Source organism: Apteryx mantelli, chromosome 16, assembly GCF_036417845.1.
Source record: "Apteryx mantelli isolate bAptMan1 chromosome 16, bAptMan1.hap1, whole genome shotgun sequence".
Lineage (NCBI taxonomy): Eukaryota > Metazoa > Chordata > Aves > Apterygiformes > Apterygidae > Apteryx > Apteryx mantelli.
The window spans coordinates 19140850-19162733 of NC_089993.1; the positions used below are offsets into that span (position 1 = coordinate 19140850).

The window sequence follows — 21884 nt, forward strand, 5'->3', positions numbered from 1 at the left end:
AGATTTGGTGGTGCATCTTGCACAACAGCAGGGTGTTGTCTACGAGGGAGAGTGTGAGAGTCTTGATTCTTGGGTCACCAAGGAAAGTGTCTACAGTGAGACACCAAATGTCAGGACTTCTGAGATCTTTTCTTAACTCCTAGCTTTGTAACTGTCTAGGTTGTTACATGGTCCTGACCATGTTTCAAAAAACCGGGCACAGGCAGTTCTTCACAGGATTCTCTTTGAGATGTGCAGACTTTCATGAGCCAAGGATGCCCACTTTCTGTGGGTGTCTTAGAATACATGAAACCACTTACGAGCCTGTAGGAAAAGCTGATCCTGCTTTAGAGCAAGAGGATGGACTAGGTGAGGTGAGCCCTATCTGCTGTGATTTTTGTGACACTGGATGGAAAGGAGCTCATGGGTTGTTAGAATCCAGGCCACTGCTATTGCAGACAGCTGCATATTGTCACTTCTTTCATAAACCAATCAAGCTCAATTTGCAGGGACATCCTGTGGGGACAACACACTTGGGGGAACTTCCAGCCCTTTTCTCCTCCGAGACAAGACTGCACTTGGTACAGACTCAGTTTTGACATAGTTTCTCTGCAGCTTCCAGAAACACTCCTGAGGAGCTTACAGAGTTGATAGCTTCATCAGCATAGAAGTGATTACAGTATCTGCAAATCCACATCTGTGATACATGTAGCAACTCCTCTCCTCACTGTTGTGCATCTTACAGACATAAGCTAGGAGCCAGCAGAATAAATTCAGGGGAAATCCACCTTTCCTTCCCCTCTAACAAACTCAAAGCAACCCTAGCAATCGTTACAACCCACAACTACTGTTACCCTGAGAACACAACGCTGCAAACAGCCCAGGGTGCTCTAGCCTGCAGCTGAAACAGGCAGATGGTGAGCTTTAGAGCTGCGACACTGTTCTTGGAAGTGACTTATCGATACGTTCTTCTTAGCTGTGAGCATCACATTAAAGTGACAATTAAAACCATCCACAATGATCAAAAAGAAAGAGCAAAGAAGAGAAGGTAAAAAAACACAGTTTGTACTTGCCACCAGCCCACAGCGGGTGCTGTTGCGACAGGCAAGGCAAGGCTGTCGGGTCCTGGTCTTTCACCTGTGTCTCCAATACTGGCCTGCATCAGAGCAGGAGGAAGAGTGGTGAGCAACGCAACATGGGTGTTTCTGCCAGAGACAAGGGAACGAGCTGTTCCAGGGGGTTCACTGCCCGATTTTAGCTTCTGTGCAAGTGCAATGTGGCCATTCAAGACAAGAAATTTAAAAATAACAACTACAGTCACCTTCCACTTGCTCCTCGAGATGATGGCACGTTGTTCAGCTAAGGCAAGAAAGCAGGCAAGAGGTCAGTAAAGAAAATGCAAGCCAAAGCTACCCTTCGGTGTCGTGATGTCCCTCAGACAAGGCACGAAGTGAAAGCTGGGAACTACTGAATGTGAGCACGAACCAGTGGGAGTGCTCAGCAACTCTTGCCCCTCCTCACATCAGCTGTTTGGATATTACCGAAAACTACTGGATTTTCAGCTGGGAGAATTCCTTGACTTCAGTCAAACTACTCCAGAGTTTGGAGATAGCTGAATGCTTCCACATTTTCAACTTCTTGACAAAAAGAAACATGAAGCGAAATTATATAAAACTACCACTAATATTCAGAGATGACCAAGGAACAAAATTCACTGAAAAAACACTGGGCTGGCTTTGCAATGGGGTTCCCTTGCAATATTTATAACTCATAATAGAGGAAGAACACACGAATCCAGAAAACAATACTTAAAAATAAGAAAGTGGCTTTTCATTGCATTTCTCATTCATTTTGCATGAACCATGCCTCAGTCCTAAACATGCCCCAGATGTGTGGTATGTTTCTATTGGTATGGGAAGAAAATGATACAGTAAAAAGAAAATTTAAATTGTTCTGTTTAATATAATGAAATAAAATCACTGCTAAAACAGCAAAATAGCAGTTATAGTAGCACTAATAACAGAAGCACTAATTAAAACTATTGTAATCCAGAAGTATTACAAGGCTGCTGTGCCAAGTCTCAGAAGGTGTAGGACTGCTGAGCACCTGAGACTCCCTCCCCAAGCTGGTGGAGCAGAGGCATTGGGTTTGGGAGGTTGTTAGTTCAGCTTGGGCGCGTTGGGCAAAGGGGACTGTCATGCTAACACTAATTACACTGCTAATAGCAACAATAATAACACCTCTCAAATCATCAGCACTGATGCTGTGAGCGGGCGGCAAAGCGATGCAATTATGTGCTGCTGTCATTTCAAGTGGAGTTGCGAGGAAGAGAAAAGCAAAGGTAAAAGAGGCAGCACATGGCCCCTTATTTATCATCTCCCAGCAATTTCAACATGGAAGATGCCTGGTTTGGGTGAACCTTCTAGCCCAGATGGAGTCCAGAGTCCGTCACCCTCAGGGGAACCTGCCCTTGGCATCACAGCTGAGTTCATGGTGGAGGGCAGGCGGGTGACTACCCTTGGGTCAAGGATGGGACCGTCCACTACCTCCCTTGAGCCCTACTCCAGAACTAGCTGCACACACGAATGGCAGGGTTTTACCACGAGGGCTGGGCCTGGCCCTCACACTCTGTGCAGGCCATGTTATGCTCTGCGCTACTTTGACATGATGTCCCTGTCCTGATCCACGAGGATCTGGAGCATGGGAAGGGCTGCAAGGCCCCGTGCTCCGACCAGACCTCGTGGCTATATCCGCCTCTCCAGGGCTGGGACGTGGCTCCCTGCCCCAGAGCAGGGCAAACCACCCCTGTCAAAGAGGCAATGTCAGGAAAAAGCAATACCGATCCATATCCTCCAAACAGCTACGCCAGTTTTCATATGAAACGGTCAACACGAGGTTTTATTTGCAGAGAGTGGGAGCAAAAGAGACTTTGGATGCAATCTCCAGCGTAGCGGCTTTAATAAACTAGCAAAGCTAAAACAACCACGTGCAAACAGCAAGCACTTGAGAAAGCAACCGAGCTCGCAAGCGTTTCTGCCCCGGTGGAAATTCTCCTTTTGTGTTTCCAAAACAGATGGACCCGGCTGAAAGCTGTCAAATTATTTTATTCCTTAGTCCCAACATGCGTCAAGGGGTGGGATTCGCAGTGGATCTCAGACAATTATTTGCTAAACATCAGGACTCGCTCAAATGCTGGCGGTGGAGAAGGTGGCGAGTGTTTCCATGGCGATGAGCGATCGCCTTGGTGACCGCGGACCTGGACTGGCGCTGCCGAACCGCTGCGACCTTTGGACATCTGAGCGCAGCAAGGAGTTTCCTTCTGCGCTGTCTAATGTTTTTTTTTTTTCCATTTCTCAGTGTTCATTCCCATCTAAACTTTGCCTTAGGTGGGTGTGCGAAAGAGAGAGAAGCCCGAATTACTAGGCAAAGGCACCCCGCGGTCACGGGCTCTGCTACCCAACCACGCGGGCTGGGCTCAGAACTGCCTGCCTCAGACACAGACGGGGAAACCGGCCCTGGGCCCCATCCTGGCTACTTCAAAGCAGTGCTGAGCCTCTATCTCCAGAGCCAGGCTGTAAAACGAAAAGCAGAGAAGGCTCAGGACTTCATTAGCTCACACATCAAAAGTACGCTAATCTGCATGCACTTAAACCTTTTAAGAGAGATTAAACTGAGAGGCAGTTACGTTAATAAGGTGAAAAAGTGAGTTTGCACATAAAAAAGCACTTTTGCACATAAACAGGTATTGTCCTGGGAAGGGATTTTAGCTAGATTTTTGTTTAAGCACAGAAAATATGCACATCTCCCTCCAAAAAAGCTTCAGATAAACTTCGGGCTATTATAAAAGCTTTATCCGGGGCTGATATAACAGAAAATTCTGCTGCATCTCTGCCTTTGAGAACTTCCCCTGCTTTTCTCCCTGACTTTATCATTGAAACGCACCTTCCTTCCTATCGACTGTAGTCCGAAACCTCATTGAACTGAACCGTTACATTAGTTCCCGTTGAATTTGTGCAAGCCCAGCACCAGGGAACTCCAAAGCAGTTTCTATGGAGACACTAAAAAAAACAGACCGGCACCTTCTGGGTGCTGAACTCGGCACAGCGAGAACTCGGGTGAGCAGCAAACGTGGGGCGAGAGAAGCGTGAGAACGGATTTAGACACACAATACGAACGGTTCCTTGGAGCCGTGGACACCAGAGGGAAGTTACAGCTTTGGCTGCCAGGCGCTAACCGAATCGACACGCTGCACTGAGTGTCACCTAGAGTTTAATTAACTGCAGGCAATGGGGCGTTACAACAGGAGAGGACAGTCTGCCCGGTTTCCTTATGGTGCGAACGTGATGGGGAGAGGGAGGCATGCGAGGGCTGACCAAGCAGAAGCGATCCTCGTGCACGGAGAGGTTTGCTTCGCAGAAGCACGTAGTGTCGGCTGCCTCTCAGAGCAGCCTCTATCTCCTCAATCTGCAAAACTGGGCAGAGGAGTCCAAATCTTGCAACTTCCTACACAGTCTATTTTAGAGTCTTAAAACCAAAACCAACACACAACAGGAAGGATGTGATTACTAGAAATATGTCTGAACTCTCCCACACCCTGGCCCCATCAATCTTGATGGCTTCACCATTTGCACCGGCAGATGAAGCTTTTGTGTTACGGTCCCATCCGCGCAGTCCTGCCCGCTCCGACGCCAGACTCCCCGCGCACCCGGGCACGTTCCTGCTTGGCTCTGCTCTGCTCTTACCGGTGTGGAGAGTCACAGAAAGGCCTGCAGGCATGGCTTCAACTTCACTTCTCATGTCGATGCAACTACCCTGAGCTGCACAGAGCCCAAACGCGAGCGCCATGACCAAGGTTAGGAGAAACATGGCCAGGAACTCTGAGGCTCTAACAAGAACTTCTGCACTAAGTACGCTATACCAAATATATGCTATTCGTTTCAGGCCAAAGTGCTGTTCAAACACAGGCCAAAAGTGGTTTGGCCTTACTTAGTCAAATCTCTATTAAAATCAACAAGGCACGGCTTCAAACTTCAGACCGTGCCCATACAGGAAAGGAAGTGGTCAGCAACAGTGCAAAGGTGGCAGGGAGGACCGAACGGTGCGGCGTGCCCTTGCTCCTTGAAAGGGAGGCAGAGCAGCTCATTCTCCACCCGGGCTAATCAGGACATCTGTTTTTAAGTGGACGCACAATAAATGGTATGGAGCATTGTCTGCCTCCTGGTGAGGGGCCGCCCCGGGGATTTGAACATATGGCTGCATCGAGCCTGCCTAGTGCCAGCCTGATTCTTCAGCTATTAAACCATCCCCTCAGGCTCTTTATCCTGTACTTTCTGTGTATATTATACATAGATAAAAAGAATCTGATTTGGGGTTTCGAGAATTTCAAACCAGGACATCAAATTAGGAAAGCATTTGCTTCAGATGATGATAAATAACCCCGGACTGGAGAAACTCAGAAAATACTGCTTTGTTCTTTGCTCCCATGTGATGACACGAAGTCCTCCACAATGCTGTTTTACATGCTCTCCCGAGAGCCCAGACTTGTTAACCTTCATTTTAGTGCATGTTTTCAGAGGAGTGACAGCTGCAGCCACAAATACAGCATTCGGATTTCACGCTATAGTTAAAAAAAATCAAATATGCATGAACCCCTCTGCTATTACACACTGACTAGCAGAAATGAGGGGAGAAAAAGTAGCAGGAGGAAATCCGTAACATTAAATCATTTCTGAAACACAAAAGGACTTCTGCAAGCTCAGGTAGGAAACGTCTGCTCCACTGTTAGCTGCAGGGTCAATATCTGTCTGTTGGCCTCAGCCTGCCTGTCCATCACTCGCTCCCACGTTAAACGTAGTCTCAGGAACAGGGAGAATCCGTGCTCGAGGAAGGAAGCAGCGGAGGCACGTCCTCAGCCGGTCAGCCTCCCCACGCTACCACAAGGGAGCAGTTCCTGCTACTTTAGGGGTAACTGCTGTGCTCTGGCAGCGGGGAGGAAGGATGTGCGTAATGTAATCGCAGCCTGAACCATGGCAGGTTCCAGTGGCACTTAAAGAGGGGACCCAGCTAGGGAAAAAGGAGAGAGGAAGAAGAGGAAGAAGGGGAGCACTCTTTTGGATACCTTTGCAAAGCGTTTTGGTGGGCTATGCTGTTCTTGGGAAGTGGGGAGCCATCCCCTCGCTCACCTCTGAATCTGTGGGCTTTCAGAGGTATCCTCAGCTCCTAATATTCCCCAGCGCAAGCTGCAGTCTCTGGCATTTGATCCCCTTGCACTTCCATGCTCTGCAGTCCAGTCCCTTGCACCTTGGCACATGTATCAGCCGACACCTGCCAGCACTCCAAAGGGCTGCATTAGTAGTTCTGCCTTAAGATATTCAAGATGCTGATCTCTTATCTTGGCAGCTCCAAGAGACCTTAGAACAAGTGAGACATCTGCAATATGGCCCCTGCAACACAGGTCACTCGCAAGGAGATAATTGCCCAGCAATCCACACTGCTTTCAGACGCTCTGGCTGAAACTAATTCACACAAATGGCTTGAAACTGTTTGCACTCCCAGGCAGCAGTGACCAGAGAGGAACAATGCTGACATGGTTGATATTTTGGCTCTGAACCCTTCACAAGCAAAAGGAAAACTGATTCTCTTCCATATTGGGCAGCTCTCTGTGGTTTGACTTACTTCTTCTTACTGATTGGATTTGGGGCAGGTTGGAGCTGCAAAGTTTCTGCCTGGCCTCTGGATAGCTCTGAGAACCAGGGGCTCCTGGGGACACAGAGCCAGAAGTTTGCTTCCCTGGTCCCATCACTAATCTCCGTGGCCCCTTCTCTGATGGGAGAGTCCAGATCAGGATCAAGGGAAGCCCTGCCGTGCTGTGGGGCACATCGGTGTTGGGATCCCGCAGCTGTGGTGGCAGAGGTTTCCCCAAGCAACTCCGGGTGTGCACTCCTGCTCCAGAATAACACCGGCACTCAATGAAAACACACTCTCAGTGCGGCATAAGCGCGGAGGAGTCATACCACCTATCCCAGGGGACACAGCCCCTTGCTGGGAATTAGCAGCTTTTTTAAGCTGGAGGCTTAAATGAGAAATGGAAACACTGCCTAAAGGCTCCACAGGTAGAGTTCCTAGGAGCAGCCAGTACTCTTTTGCTTCATAAACCACCTTAATCCAAACTAACTTTAAAGCACAGACAAGTCCATGTATAGTCATGCTGAGAGCCAGAGAGAACTACAGGATCTGTCTGTAGGAAACTCAATTCCCTTTGGAGTATATCAAATAAATAGAAGTCCTTTCTTTTTGCTGCTTTCTCCAGGGGAGCCATGGTAAAAAGTTTTGGATTCATCTGTGCACAGGGATGGGGGAGAAGACAAGGAGAGAGGAGGTATTTATTTGTACAGACATCAGGCAGGAGAGAAAACTACTCAGAAATGTATTCATCTGGGGAAAGAAGGCAAGTTGTCTTCCTGCCCCTGTGCTCCTTGGTGGCAGATTCTCTGTTCCAGAAAGCTTTACCCACCAGGGCTCCAAGACCTGTGCACAGAGTGTTTTTCCCAAACTGGGAGTCAGGCTGTCTTTCAGGCTGTAAGTTCAGCAAGCAGACAGAGCAAACAAAAATAGAGCTTTAAAAGAATGCATGCAGGCATGCCAAATCGCCCTCATTTTTGTGCAGGAGTCTCACTCCTTTCAGATGCAGCTTTATCCCACAAACCTCTCCAAACCTTTTATAAAAAAGCATCCTGATCTTGCAACAAAAGATTAGGAAGGAGGTTTCAAGGAAACATTTAAAGGCTCATTCATAATTCTGGAAAATCTCACTGTCCCAGCTGGAGAACCCTGGTTAAAACCTGAGGAAAATTCATGACTCAGGTTGACGGCAGCAGTAAACACACCTGTTTATTTCCTTGCAGTGATTCTTCTTCTCTGGTGAAAGGAGCTGGATTGTTACCCTGGGTATCCTTAATCCTCTGGCTACCGATGGGGATGGAGCCGGCTCTGCTCTCAGCGCTGAGGTACCCGGAGAAGGGCAGCGCACAGGACACCTACGCGACAGTGCTCAGCCTCCACCCAGAGCTCAGACTATCCAAGCTGCCATCTCGTCTTTGCAACCGACTCAGTCCTCAACTTGTCTGCAGATTTTGATCTTCCCTCCACCCTACCAAATTTTCCATGTTCTTGGAAAATATTCAGGCTCTTCTTTTTTTCCCCTTCCAGAGTGGGGGTGTGTGAATGACACAGAAGTACCAAACAAACACCGTTTCTACTCCAACAGCATCAGCAGGATTTTCTTTCAGTAAGGGCCAAGACTAACTGAAGACAGCTGATCAAAGCAGCGCGGTGGTTGGATCAGGTCATGCGGATGGCTATTCTGGGGCCCTCGGCTCGTTTCATATGTACTGCCAAACACTAACCCCCCTTCCCTCTCAGGTGCGCATGACTGTCTTCTCCATACCTTCCTAACATTCACTCAATTGCACCTATTTCCAGCCCTCTCTGCATTTTCCAGGTCTACAGAGAAAGCAATCATCCACAGGGACTGGTTGGAAAGAGACAAAAATATTAAACTAAACATCACCCGTTCCTTTGCCTCCTAACATTTGGGAACCACCAATGCATACACACTGTTAGTCCACGGTACAGTACAGTATCATCGCACAACACCCTCCCCATCTTTTTCTCTGCATACACCCCATCACATTACTCTCCAGTTGCATCTGATTTGGATTTGGGCTGTAATCCTGCTTTTATAGAGTGGAGTATGACCTGAGTCTGCCTGTAGCCTTCAGACAGAAATATTGGTGCCGGGAAAGGCACGATGCTCTGTTCCCATTCCCACTGTTGTTATTACTTGTAATAGCATCTAGCAGGCCCTGCCCAGGGGCCCCACGCGCCAGGGGTGCACACAACAAAAAGCAATTTTTGCTTTGTGGAACAAAAAATCCCAGAAGACAAGGTGATAGATGCAGACAGGCTGGGGAAGTATAAGGAACCAACAAACAGCCCTGGCTAATGCAGGAGGTGGTGTTCCTGCCAGCCCGGCAGCTGGATCCCGCCCCAAGCTCCTGAGACAACCCGAGCCACCCCTCACTTCCCGTCACGCCAGCGGCACATTCCTGTCCAAGCCTTACAAACAGCGGCACAGCCTAAGCATTTTCCTACTCCCGTTTTGACTGTCTTGGCTTTTGCATTTTCACCTTGCTGCTCTCCGCTAACTCTGCTGCTGCTCCTGCAGCCCAGCTGCCTTTGGTGGACACAGCTAGAAGGATGGCGAGCTGTCGCCGAAGCCAGGCTGACGGGAGGGAACGGCGCTGGGGCTCTGCGTGTTGCCTGCAGGCACCGTGATCTCTCCGGAGCCACTGATCACAGCTGCCACGAGCCACACGCTCAAGCGCTTCCCAGAACTTGTGTCTTGTCATCTCTCAGGCGAACGAGTGCCAGCTATGCCTGCTTTGGAGAGCAGCGCACGCTCACCCTGGGGCCTGCTTATCTGATCAAAGCCAACCTCCCTCTCGCCAAACCCACTCCCAGATGACACATATCGAGCTGCCAGCCAGCAGGAAGGCACAGACTCAACGCAACGCCACGCTCTTTGTTTGCAAAAGCCACCTTCTTCATTACAGGCGCTCTCTCATCATAGCTTCCTTTAGCAGAAAGCAGACACCCTGCTGTCCAGCTGTGTCAAACCTCCCTGCCTTGGAGCACATTAGAGCCATTGTCAGCGCAACATTTGAAATGAGGTGCCCAGGGCAGTGGTTTACACACATTTTTGTGATGAAATGCAGCTGGCAAGCGCACTCTGCTTTCATCCTCGGGGCTACATTACACTTGGTTTATTTTACCTGCCAGTTGAAATGCAAACAATCTGCCTACGTTCTATATATAACTACCCATTGCCATCATGTATGTTTATGAACCATGAGCATTTCATGGATCCAGTCTCAAAAGCCTTGGAGGGCATTGCAACTGCCTCAGCCGACTCGCTACGTGACCCAGACGGAAGAATTGCGTCTGGTGGGTCCGGACCCTGTAGGGACGTGGTGGGAGTCTGTTACTGGCACACTATGTAGAGGTCCAGAGCCTCCATCCACCAGCTTATGCTGGGAAGCCCATTATTGTAATTTAGCATCCACCTGCTTAAAAAGTTTGTCATTTAGGCAGAGAGCAGATATGATTCACAAGGCCAATCCCATACCACAGATAAAGAACAACTGATGGCTAAGTGAGGGGAATGGACTGAATCACTGATGGTGCTAAAACATGCCTACAGCTCTGCAGGGAATATCCTAATACTATTCCCTAGAGTAATGAACACATCTATAGGAACCAGATCAGACTGCAAATTCCCCTTGCCATGACTAGCTCTGTTGTTCTCCTTCAGAGCCCTGACTCTCCCCTGACTGCTCAGTATGTCAGCACCCAAATGAGTTATTACACTCAGTTTCTGCATTGGAGAGGTGCTGCTCCTGCCTGGTAGGAGGCAGAGGAACGGAAAGATCTCGAGTACGCTTTCCCTTATATAGTAAAAAATACATATATACCAAGAACATACAATTCAACAGAGGGAAAACAGAGCAGAGGAATCAGTCTAGTTACAGAAGATATTAAGTAAGAGATAGGGCTCCATCAACACTACTCATGGTAGGCTCCCCAAGGAAGGGAGCAATTTAGACCCTTCACCATGAAGGTTGCTGAGGTCCGGTAGACTGTGGTCTAGCCCTGAGCTGGGACGCCTGGCTTGTAACTGCTAACATTTGCCATCAGTTCACACTATGACAGCAGCACCTCACTTCTTGCGCATCTCATCCTCAATTCCTACTAATGTGGGAATGAAACGCCACCCTGCCAGGTGTAAATGTTTTACCTACGAGAGCCACCATGGGCTCGGATCAGAAGCCTTGCAGTCTGTACTGTTCTCTCCCAAGAGGTGGGAGACAGAATTCAGGTTATCGCAAAGTGTTTGCTGAACAGGCCAAATCTCCGTTGCTCAGCTCCGCTCAGGAGATCCAACTCACACGTTCGACAGACGCAGCTTCCCTACCAAGCCGAAGCCGGGGGAATGCCTCCCACGCTTACTGCTGGCACCACAGAGAGGGAGAGGGAAAGCACAGCTCTGTGCTCAGCTTGCTAGATGGGCTGACAGGACTTGCGTTCTGCAGAGACCCTTCACTATCTCTTGCAATGAGAAACACACTTTTACTTTCAGGTTGAAAATGAAGAAGACGCTGATATTAGCACACCTCATAGCCTGGAAATGGCAAGCAGAGAGTCATCACTTGATCAGATAAAGCCAACATGGGTGAAGCAGGCTATTAAACTTTCTCCATTTTAAACTATATACAAAATAGCAAATGTAAATTATTTTATAAAAGGCAGGATTATGCTATGGAACTCTTTGCTGTGGGATATTACTGAGGCAAGTTGAGAGAAAAAGAAGTGGCTGACTATATAGATAAAAGTGATGCTTACAGTGATAGTAGCTGGAATAAACTTTGCAAGGATGCTTCATTTTTGCAGCATAAAAATTAGTCAAATAATGGGATTGGGAAGAACTTTGTGCATGGTTAGAATGAATAGACTTAATGAATCAAAAAGAGAAAGAAAAACAGTTTCCAATCTTCCAATAATGTTTTGCTGCTGTACTTCTAAATAACTTCATGGCACAAGACAAAGTGACAATACTTATCCCTACTTTCTTGCTGACAAAGCCCATATACATAGAACAAAGAACTATAATGGGCAGAATGAATCTCACCTTGATTATGCAATAAGCACAAACACATTGGGCTGAATTTTCACGTCCTGGGCAGAGCCGGGGCTGGTTTCAGAGCGCAGATGAATGCTGCCCCTCAATCCAACGGCCAGTCCCACGGAGGCCATGTCCCAGGAAAGCAGAGCACCAAATCCTGCTTCCTTGGAAACCAATGCCAAGACTTGGTCTCCTTTTCCTACTCAGAGTTCTACCCTAAAAAAATCATCTCTAATTTGGTTTAGGAACAGTTTGTTTGCTTCAAGCCCAGCCAGTGTGTGAGCTCCTAAGACTGAATCATACAGAAAGTTCAAAGAGTCAACAAGTTTTGCTAGCTAAAAGTCAGAATGTCAAATCAGAATAATATTTGATTGACTCACAACTCAAAAGCAATTTAAGCAATTTGCTTCAAACACTGCTGAAAGATTCTCCTCTGCTTTCTGAGTAAATGCTGAGTTTTCCAAGCCAAACCAATTTTTCAAGCCAAAATTGACAAATGCTAAAATAGAGCATCACTAGAGAAGCTGGTTGCTACCTTAAATCACACAGAATTACTTTTGCTCCAGAATAATAAAATATGCTACTCAAAACCAGTACTTCTTTTAGCCTGATCAGCATGGACCACTGGGTGCCCACTAAGGTCAGCTCCAACCTACTGCAAAGACAGCTGCTCTGAATGAAACATGCCACAAGTAAGGGATCAGAAAGCCAATTAAAAGCCCTTTGAACAGCAATAGCTTGGAACAAATATTAATTTGTACTTCTCTTTTGAGAAGTGAATATAAAATAGCATTTCTAGTGCCATTTGATGTAAATTGAACCTTTTATGTGGAATCATTACAATTACCAACAGCTAGTCCTGCAAACTCCTCTGGGAAACCAAGTAGGGTCTCTCCTCCCAAACTCACAACAGTTAAAGGTCCTCAGGGAGGAATTCAGAGCTCACTAGTCTGCAGGGATAATGCCAGCAGCTCTCCAGGACAAACGAACAGGACTCTATCCCTTTACTGGACACCTGGGGCTCTGTGAATTGAGTTCCCCTTGCAGGACTAAGCTCTTGTCTCATCCATTCCCTAATTCACATCACAGCTCTACATCTGAGGCAGGGGCATGGCCTTAGTAACAGATGAGAAGGATTTGAGTCCACCACTCTTTACCAGGGCTGAACTGGCCCTGCAGCAGAGGCAGATGGAAGGAGAAGCAATTATGATTTCAGACCAGTGTGTGAAGCACACACAGGAGCTGATTGTGGGGCAAAAAGGGATTAGCTTCCAGTGGCAGCTGAAATGCAGCTCCTGGAACAGGACTTGCATGTACGAGGCACGCCTCTACGTTGCCCCAAGGGCATGGCAGAGGTCATATTCTTGGAGTGCATTATTCCTGCTTGGGAAACTAGACAGTTTGGCTTGGTCGCTGCAGTACCATGGCCCATTCTCGGATACTCTAGAGAGTTGTCAGCTGCAACAAATGCGGAATGATATCATCCAGTTTATTGAAATTGCCTGGGAGAATAATGCAAGGATTGCCTTCCTCTTTGTACTTGACTTTCCCCATCTATGGGAGTGCCTACTTGTACCGGAGATGGAAAAATAAATAAATAAATAAAGCATAAGATGGGGGGGGGGAGGGGAAGGAACTCCAAAGCAGCCAATTAACCTTTGAAATACAAGTCATGCTGCTAACTAACTAACAGCATCCTGTAACCTCCTAATTACCAACCGTGTACAATGTGGCAGTTGGAGACAGAGCCGGCTGCTAACCCCACGGATGCGCTATGAGGGAGGATCCAACTGCTGCTAATGACTGCAGTCCCAAAGAAACGCACTTCCCATCATCAGCTGCCTCCTGGTACCCGGATCTCCTGCCACAAAGTGGCTATGCTGCCATGAAATCCTCAATCTGCCTCTGCGAAGAGCAGGACTGTTAGAGGGCCTCTCTGTGCAATGCAGCTCTAGCATGTCCTTTCCTTCCCCACGAGTAACCTGTTGCTCTGGTCATGCCTTTAGCCACAAGGCAGGATCCCTGCCTTAAAAGTGCACATGGGCTGCGGGCACTAAACAGGGTGATCCCAGCTATGCTGGCCAAAAAAGCAGCCAGAGCAACTGTGCAAGCAGATTGCCCTGGGCTTCAAATCCTCATAAAAACCCTTATTGGAGCCTCAAGGGGATTTGGATATGAACAGGTCACTATTATTTATCCTGAGGTAGCATCTGTGACTGTAGCAGTACAGACACAAGTCACCTTCCTGTCTTGTCAAAGGGTGCTACCAAAGAGCCACTATGGCCCAGGTATCACCCTGTCCTGCAGTTGCATTGATGGCCAGCAGGGAAGAACATGAGCTTTTGCCTTCAGCCCGGCACCTCGCAACCTTTGTGGGCCCCAATTTCCACATCTGGAAGATGGTGACAATAATGCTCGCTTGCCTCAAGAGGGCTCCGTGAGACTTCGCAGAGCCATGTCCCGGGATGAAAGGCGAGATAATGCACCAAGGACTAGTACTGCTCTATCTTCCATTGCCATATGTTGTTCAGTACCCTCCACCCCTCCCACACGCTCACACGATTGATGCTTTGGCTTTGAACAACACCCTGAAATAAAAATGAATATGGCGTGCCCACCTATCTACAAAGCTACTGATGACTATATAAAGTCAGAGAAGTCAGAAAAGAAAAGCAAGCAGCTGTTTAATGATTTCTTTTAAAGGGACTGGGCATTTCCTTACAGGCTGTGAGGTATGGGGAGGGCTCCCTGGTGGCTGTTGCACTGATTTTAGCCCAGTTTGATGCAACTAGTTGCTGGCTGTTCAGCAGAACAAGTGGGGAAGAGCCTAGGCCAGGGAACCTGCTTAAACTCTTCCACCCAGAGCAAACGTCTCCATGGTGGGTGATGTTTTGCAGGGCTTCAGGGATGAGGAGTACCCTGTTGACGCTGCTGTCAGCACACACAGACCGCAGGTGTATCCCAAGGGAGCTCACCTAACTCCACTCTCTGGATAGCACCAACCAGCTTGGGGGAGGTGAGGAAGGTGGAGGAGAGCCAGGAGAACAACACAGAGTAGCTCTCCTTGTAGGCAGCTCCTAAAGCCTTACAACTTGGGGCTTAGCATCTGGGTTTGCGCTTGGGAAAATGAAGGAAGCAGCAATGGTAGTACCTGGGGCTGGTTTAACATCCCGGGAAAGGCTCACACCTTCACGCCTGCATAACACCTACTCTGAACAGAGGTGCAGAGCGAATGGGCAGCATCTATCACTCAGTAACCAGGAAGTTACAATTAAACTGTTTTTTCTGGCAATGAGCATGGCATACCCAAAACAACCCATTCTCACCTCCCCCTGTCCCAACAACACACTACAGGTTTGCGACAGCTTTGTTCAGGCAACTGCTCTGTGTCTCCATACAAATCCAGTCCCCCACCTCGAGTCTTGCAGCCAATTCTCACACGAGGAGGGCTTCAGGATCTGAAATCACCCCGCTTTGCTCAAAGTTGCCCCAAACTTTTCAGGCCAAACAGTTTGGGAGCCCAGAGGCATTTTTCTATTGCTTTAGGATTGTGTATCAGCCTCAGGCGATGCCCTGGAGGTCGTTCTGCTGATAGAGACGGCTTGGGCGAGGTGTTCAGAAGCTGGGCTCCGACAGCTCCACTGCTTGCTACCCCTGCTGTGTACCGGAGACACTTTGCAGTCAGGCACGTGGAGAAACTTTTACAGGTTTCACTTCAAAATTCTTCCTCTTTTATTGGGCCCAAGCTGGGCAGTGCCTGCGAGCAAAGCTGGCGGGAGTCTGATGATCTTTAGCCAAAAGCTTTAGAATCTTTATTGCCATTGGCTTTGAGATGGTTTAAAGCAAATCTTTTACAAGGTAAAATCCAATATAAACCTGCAGGCTAGAATTTTACTCTGTCAGGAACAAGGATGCAATTATCACAATTTACTTTTGTACGAGTGATCGTGGACAGACTCCATGCAATCCCTGGGCTTTCTCATGGCAGCCTGTCTCAGGTTTTCCCCCAGCACCCACGACGGGAATATCCAAAGACTGACAAAGCCATATGCATCTGACAAAGAGTATCCGTGCAGAAACGCAGCCGCTGTGAGGAATGAATGCTTCTATTCAAAGGTGACTGACAAGGTGTATTTCCCAGTTTTAAGAGTTGTTGTGAAACAACTAGCCAGACAGAAAGCTGACAGCGACAGTTATTTCTGTGTTGGGTTTAGGCCCTCTCCACTGTACGTGTGAACTAGTTAATTGTTGCACTGTTGTTGTTCATGTTTTTCATCTGAGTATTTGCTTTTCTGAAAGAAAATATGCCTCACATAGCAAAGTCTATGGAGGTTACGAGCAGGTAAGTGGGGAGAAAACGAAGTCGCAGCACTTTGGGGGATTGTTTTGCCACAGTACCTAGCAGGAACTGTGATTCCTCGGAAAACTATGGAGAAGAAAATGCAAAGCATCGTATCCTGCCTTTGGACATACTGCGGTGCTCTGCCTGCCTCTCCTCACTTCTGAAGGGACAGACTGCAGCAGAGAGGAGGATTACCCTTGGAAATAACTGTGACCTACTCCCAATTCTGCACTGGAGATCTGGGGAGAGCGCTGGATGAACCTGTGACCATCTACCTCACAGAAAACGAGCACGAGGATTGCCCGGCCTCATTGGGAAGCATTTTCTGCACCTTGTGCAGAGACAGCATGCAAAATTCCAGAGCACATCTTCAGACAACAGTTGAAAGTAATCAGTTTTTGCAAGAAAGACAAGCACAGAAAAGCAAAGCTTCCCATAGAGTGCCCAAGTGGAGATCTTCAGATGACTCACGTCCCCCTCCCACTGTGCAGCCCTTCAGCTCCAATCAGCCAGCAAGGACAAGCTGTCCTCAGCTGCCAGTGCTGCTTGCTGCCATCATGATGTTCAGACGAATGCTGGAAACAGCCTGATTTTTCTTTCCTCCCTTCAGACACTTAGAAGAAAGATCTACTTGCGCCCTATGAGATCAAACTACACATTTGGGGCTAAGTGCGGAGCCCTCTCCTTAAGGGAGAAACAGACAGTTTTTTTTTTGCTTTTAGCCCGACAGTTTAAGTCTTTAGTTAAAGGTCCAGAGGCAAAACACAGAGAAGAAAGTTCTGCACAGGTTATTTGTGTTACGAGGTGGAGGTCTCGAGGAAATCAGCTTCCCGTGTACGCATCGCTGTGCACCATCAACCACAGATAAGAGGGGCCGTTTCACCAGAACAGTTCCTGCTCCTATGAATAACTCACAGCAAATAACTTACTCGGCATAGCCAGGCTCCGAGCCTTCGTGTCCTAACACACCCATGTAAACTTTCCACAGCTCGGGAGTCTGGAGAGCAACCTGCCAGCCTTGCCACACGCAGAAAGACGCTCGTATTCGTCACAAATCTGCCAGATTGCCTCACATGGTGTTTCAAGCTTGCTGAGAAACAGCCGGCTCTTCCCCCCCGATGCCCGAATCGCCCCTTTGCCGCCGGGCCAGGGGCCCTCCCGGCACTCGGGTGGGTTGATCCACCGCGGCCAGAAACCCGCACGGCGCCGCGGAGAGAAAAGCACGGCGGTGGCGCTGGGCAGGGCAGCCCCGCACTCACCTGCTCGTGGTACTCGATGCCCATGCTCAGCGTGTTGATCAGAATGGCTATCATGATCCCGCGGTTGAAGTACTTGCTGTCCACGATCCTTTTCAGCTTGTTGCCGAAGGCTTTCCAGAGCCGGGCGACTTTGTTCCTCTCCTTGGGCTTCTTCTTCCTCCTCTTCCTCCGGCCCCGCTGCTGCTGGAGCTGGTCCCGCTGGTCGCCGTGCCGCAGGTCCTGGGTGAACTCGTAGACGCCGTTGCTGTCCGAGTCGTAGCTGTCGGACTCGCTGAAGGCGAACTCGGGGTCCTCCAGGATGGTGGCGCAGAAGGGGCAGTTCTGGAGCTCGCAGGTCAGCGTGCCGCCGGGGGGGCCGGGCAGCGGGCAGGCCACGCTCAGCCCCGAGAGCCGGCTGGGCGTCCGCCGCAGACCTGCGAGGGGGACAGACGCCGTGAGCCGCCGCGGCCGACCGACCCTCCGTTCCCCTCGCCCCGACCCCTCCGCCTGTCCCTCGCCCCCACCACAGGGCCTCTCTCCACACGGTGCGGCAGCCATTTTGTGCTCCGCTGTCGGGGGGAAGGCTGGCTGGCACACCGCTCAGTTTCAACTGCTTTTGATTAAATCTCACCAGTCTAACATCATTAGCGGTGATCTGAGCGCTATCAAGCTGCTACGCGTGATTTAGACAGCGCTTCCATTTTGGTGCTAACGAGGAGGGAGAGGGGAAAAACGGACCAGAGGTGGCTACGGACGGGGGTCTCGGCTCGGAGAGCCGCGCAGTCCCTTCGGTCTCCTTCACCCCTCCTTCTGCACTTCAGCTTTTAATAAAGCTCAGGTGAGCCCATGCCTCAGGCATAGGATTTGGTGTTCAGGGTATTTTAAAACCAAAGACATTGCCATGTATGTTTTGTGGTGCGGCTGCCCTCACAGAACTGGGGTATCGAGACGATGTGGCTGAGCTAGCCCAGCCATAACGGGGGTTATTCAAGTGGTCGTTAGGTACTGAATTAATGGCAATTAATGAACCAAAAGGAACGCAATACAGCACGTGCACGATCCCGCCTACAAAATGCCGTGTAAGCGTCACCAAAAGCCTTCCCTGAGGTTCAGAGAAATAAAGTGCAGGTGAGATTTCCCCCCTCTGGAAGCAGCTGCTGCCCTGAAGCGGGACGGGGACGCCCAGGCGCATTTCGGGGAGACCAGGCTCAAGGCAGCGGCTGCTCCTGGCGCCGGGCCCAGGCATCTGGCGCTTGCCCAGCAGCAACAGTGCTGATTTCAGCCACTCCTGGCTGACACTTGGGGACGTCTTTAAAGAGAAGGCAGCAGAAAGCAAAATAAAACACTGGTTTGCTCGTATGCTTGCAAACGGCGTTGTGACAAGAATCAGAATATACTTTACTTTCCTGAATGTCACTCAGATACCCCTGGCCTTCGAAACAAGGCTGACAGCCTTGCATGAGGGCACTGTCATTACGTCAAAGACGCTGAAAGGATCAGAAATATTTTCCCTCTTAATCAACCTGCGTGCGGCACTGGAAGCACTCTGCACATTAGCACCGTGTTTCCGAACGAGACCAGTCTGACGAGAAAAGACCATGGAGCAGCCACAGTAGCACGGATGGCAGAGGCCGTGGGCTCACCAGGCGTCCTGAATGCTATCAAAGTGTTAAAAATTATATGAAAAGCACTGGCGCCGCAGATGTCTTCAAAATACCAGAGTCTCCTTGGCTGCCTGCTAAAATAACCTCACAGCATTGCAGGGCACGAGAACTCGGAGGAACAGGCTGTACTTTGGGCTGTTCAATTCCACAACAAAAGAAGGGGAGAGAATACTCTCCGCCACAATTGCAGCATTCCCAGCAGACACCAACCTTGTCTCCAGCTGGGGCTGTGAGTGCCCTCACTGCTAATGCCTTGTTAATGCTCTCAATTATCACTCGTGTGCTCCCCTTGCACAAGTCTCGCAGTGAACAGACTCTGCCTGTTGACTTATGGGAGCGGAGGGGGGATTCAGGGAAACAGCCCTCCGTTTGCACAGAGACAGAGGCCAGGAGAGTCGGAGGGAACTTGCAAGCTCCCTTCACCTTCCCTGCCTGGCACAGGGCAGGGACGTAACGCAGCTCCTTTGCTAAGCTCAGGCTGGGATGTAGAAGCATCAGCTGGGAGCTGTGCCTAGCATGGCTACACACGCTGGAGCTAGCCTATTTGGCACTTACAGATCCTCGTGAACCCTGGGCAGACAAGTCCGTGCACAGCTGTACAAAGAGGGATGCTGTGCGGGAGCGAATGACTCCGTCCTGTTGGTGTGGCAGGGGGGAGAGCTCGGAGGAGCTGGAGGCGTGGAGGGGAAGACCTGGGCATAGACACATCGCGTGACAGGGTCTCCTGCTGGACCCTGGCCGACGTGCGTCCCCCCCCAGCCCTTGTGCTCTTTGCAGTGCCAGAAAACCTGCCCTTCACCAACAAACAGCTGCCGTGTCCACCCGCTTCACCTAGATAGGATTAAACTTCTGTGAGAGATAAACAATTCCAGGGGACTTGTTTAAAGCATTTTGGCATCCTCAGGGCTGAAATGCCTCTATAAAAAGAGGATACTATTTTTGCATTATTAATAACAACTGCATCCAGCCTCAGGCTTTCAAAGAACCACTGCAGGCTACACGAAAATCTCCCAAATCATTAGAATGGTCCTGGGTTGTTGCAGGTGTGACTGAGATTTGGTGCTTTCTTCTCTTGGAAAGAGTTCAGGCAACAGAGCCCCTTGTGAGCACAGAGGACTAAGCCTCTGCCTTGAGCAGCACCTTCCAAGCAACGGCTCTTCTGCTCGTCCTTGGTTTCCCAGTTCCAGACTTCTGTTGTGCCTGGGCTTTTATCTCAAGGTAAATACACGTTCTCATAATAACCTTCATTAACTTGCATAGTTAAAGATGTACCAGTGATTCATATAAAGCCCTTGCTTAACAACGGAAGAACATTGCAGCTAACCTTGCTCCCTTCTGCCCTCCTGCTAAGCTCCGAAAAGTACAGAAATGTCTGCTGAAGGCAATTTCTATAAACAATTTGCTTTACCCTTTTGTATGGTCACTTAGAAAAAAATATTAACAAAGACAAGTCACCCAACCTATTTGGCAAGCAACCTTTACCGTGACTCCGCCTCAAGCTATGCTTGGTATTTTTTCAGCACATACATCACTAGGATAAATATTTGTATTTGTGCACACGCACATAAACAGTTTTGGAAAACACAGGCTCTGGAAAAAAAAAAAGACAATGAGTTTGGCTTAAAGAGATTGAAAAAAATAGAAAATAGCTCTTTCTGACTTTGTATTGTTTGCTTAAGACTCCTATTTTTCAGCATTTAGTTCCAGCTGAGAAACTGGAAACATTTTGCAAAATGGAAAGGTAAGTGTTGCATGTAATCATGACTTCAGCAGCAGATGATTTTTGTAAGAATGGAGATAAAACTACAATAACTAAAAACACTGGTGTGGCTGCAGTCTGCACAGACAGGGATGTGACAGCAGTACAATAGAGTTTCTAAGATCTAGGTATATTTCTCCTTCCTTTAGATTGAAGGGAGCTCTGAGTCTGCAATAACACTCAGCCCTACATTTCTTCTGCACGTGGGGAAAGAGGAGAGGGGAAGCCTGGTGGCCTGCAGCTCTGCTACACTGCTGCCCTCACACGCATCCTCTGAGGACTAGCACAGAGCAGGACCCTGCAGTGACTATGATCCTTCCTCCAAACTTCATGCTCCTTCTTGCCAAAAAGAAATCCAGAGGCTCAGGAGCCCTAGGGGTTTCTAGAAGCCTCTGTTGTGGGTTCCTTCTGTGCTATCCTGTTGTACATATCTTCCACTTTCTATACCTCCTATTTCTCCACCAGCTTCCACCTGCTCTTCCCTCTCAAGGTACCATCTCCCAGCAGCTGGGGCTTATCTGCTGCAGGGTTGCAGCCAGCAGATCTGTCATTCATCACAGACGAAATGCCAGGGGCTGCACTGACCTATGCTTGGGTGAGAACAGAGGGAGAGCCTCCAGGGTATCACTGAGCACATGAGAAAAGTTCAAAAATACATGCTTTGTGACCATGGGAAAGAGACCTCCAGCAGTGGCCTGAACTTGCTGCCTGGATCATCCCGCACCTTGCTTTACCCAACCACTGCAAATACAGGGACAGAAGGAATAGAGCTCCCAGCCCCTTAACCTGTCTTACTCCTGGCTTCCATACTCAGCTCTGACGGCTTTCACAATACAGCCTCCACCTCCAGCAGCCTCCTTGGCTACCATTAACACCCTAGCGTCTTGAGTACTTTTGTCTGAGGACCACTTTATTGGAAGATTGTGTCTTCCTGGTCCCATGTTCCAGTGAACCCTGAATCATAAGAACCCATGGAACTGCAGCTTTTTGGGGATTTCAGGTTCTTGCCTAACAGAGTAGGCAGGATGACAGGAAAAATGATGACTCAGAAAGAACCTAAATCAGAGAGCCGAAAGTATACTCTATCCTGATACCCAGATGTTACAGGGTACCATGGTTAGCATTGTACAGATAAGAAAAATGGAGGAAAAGGGAACTTTCC

General features: G+C 48.9%; 1 protein-coding gene across 1 annotated transcript in view; it reads right to left on the minus strand.

Annotated features, from left to right (window-relative positions):
• The window catches only part of CACNA1H (calcium voltage-gated channel subunit alpha1 H), a 255797-nt gene that overhangs the window by 71952 nt on the left and 161961 nt on the right, over window positions 1-21884 (minus strand). Inside the window, exon 10 of the mRNA XM_067305989.1 lies at window positions 17321-17733. Within this exon, the coding sequence (XP_067162090.1) occupies window positions 17321-17733 (413 nt within the window). The remainder of the gene's footprint in view (window positions 1-17320; window positions 17734-21884) is intronic.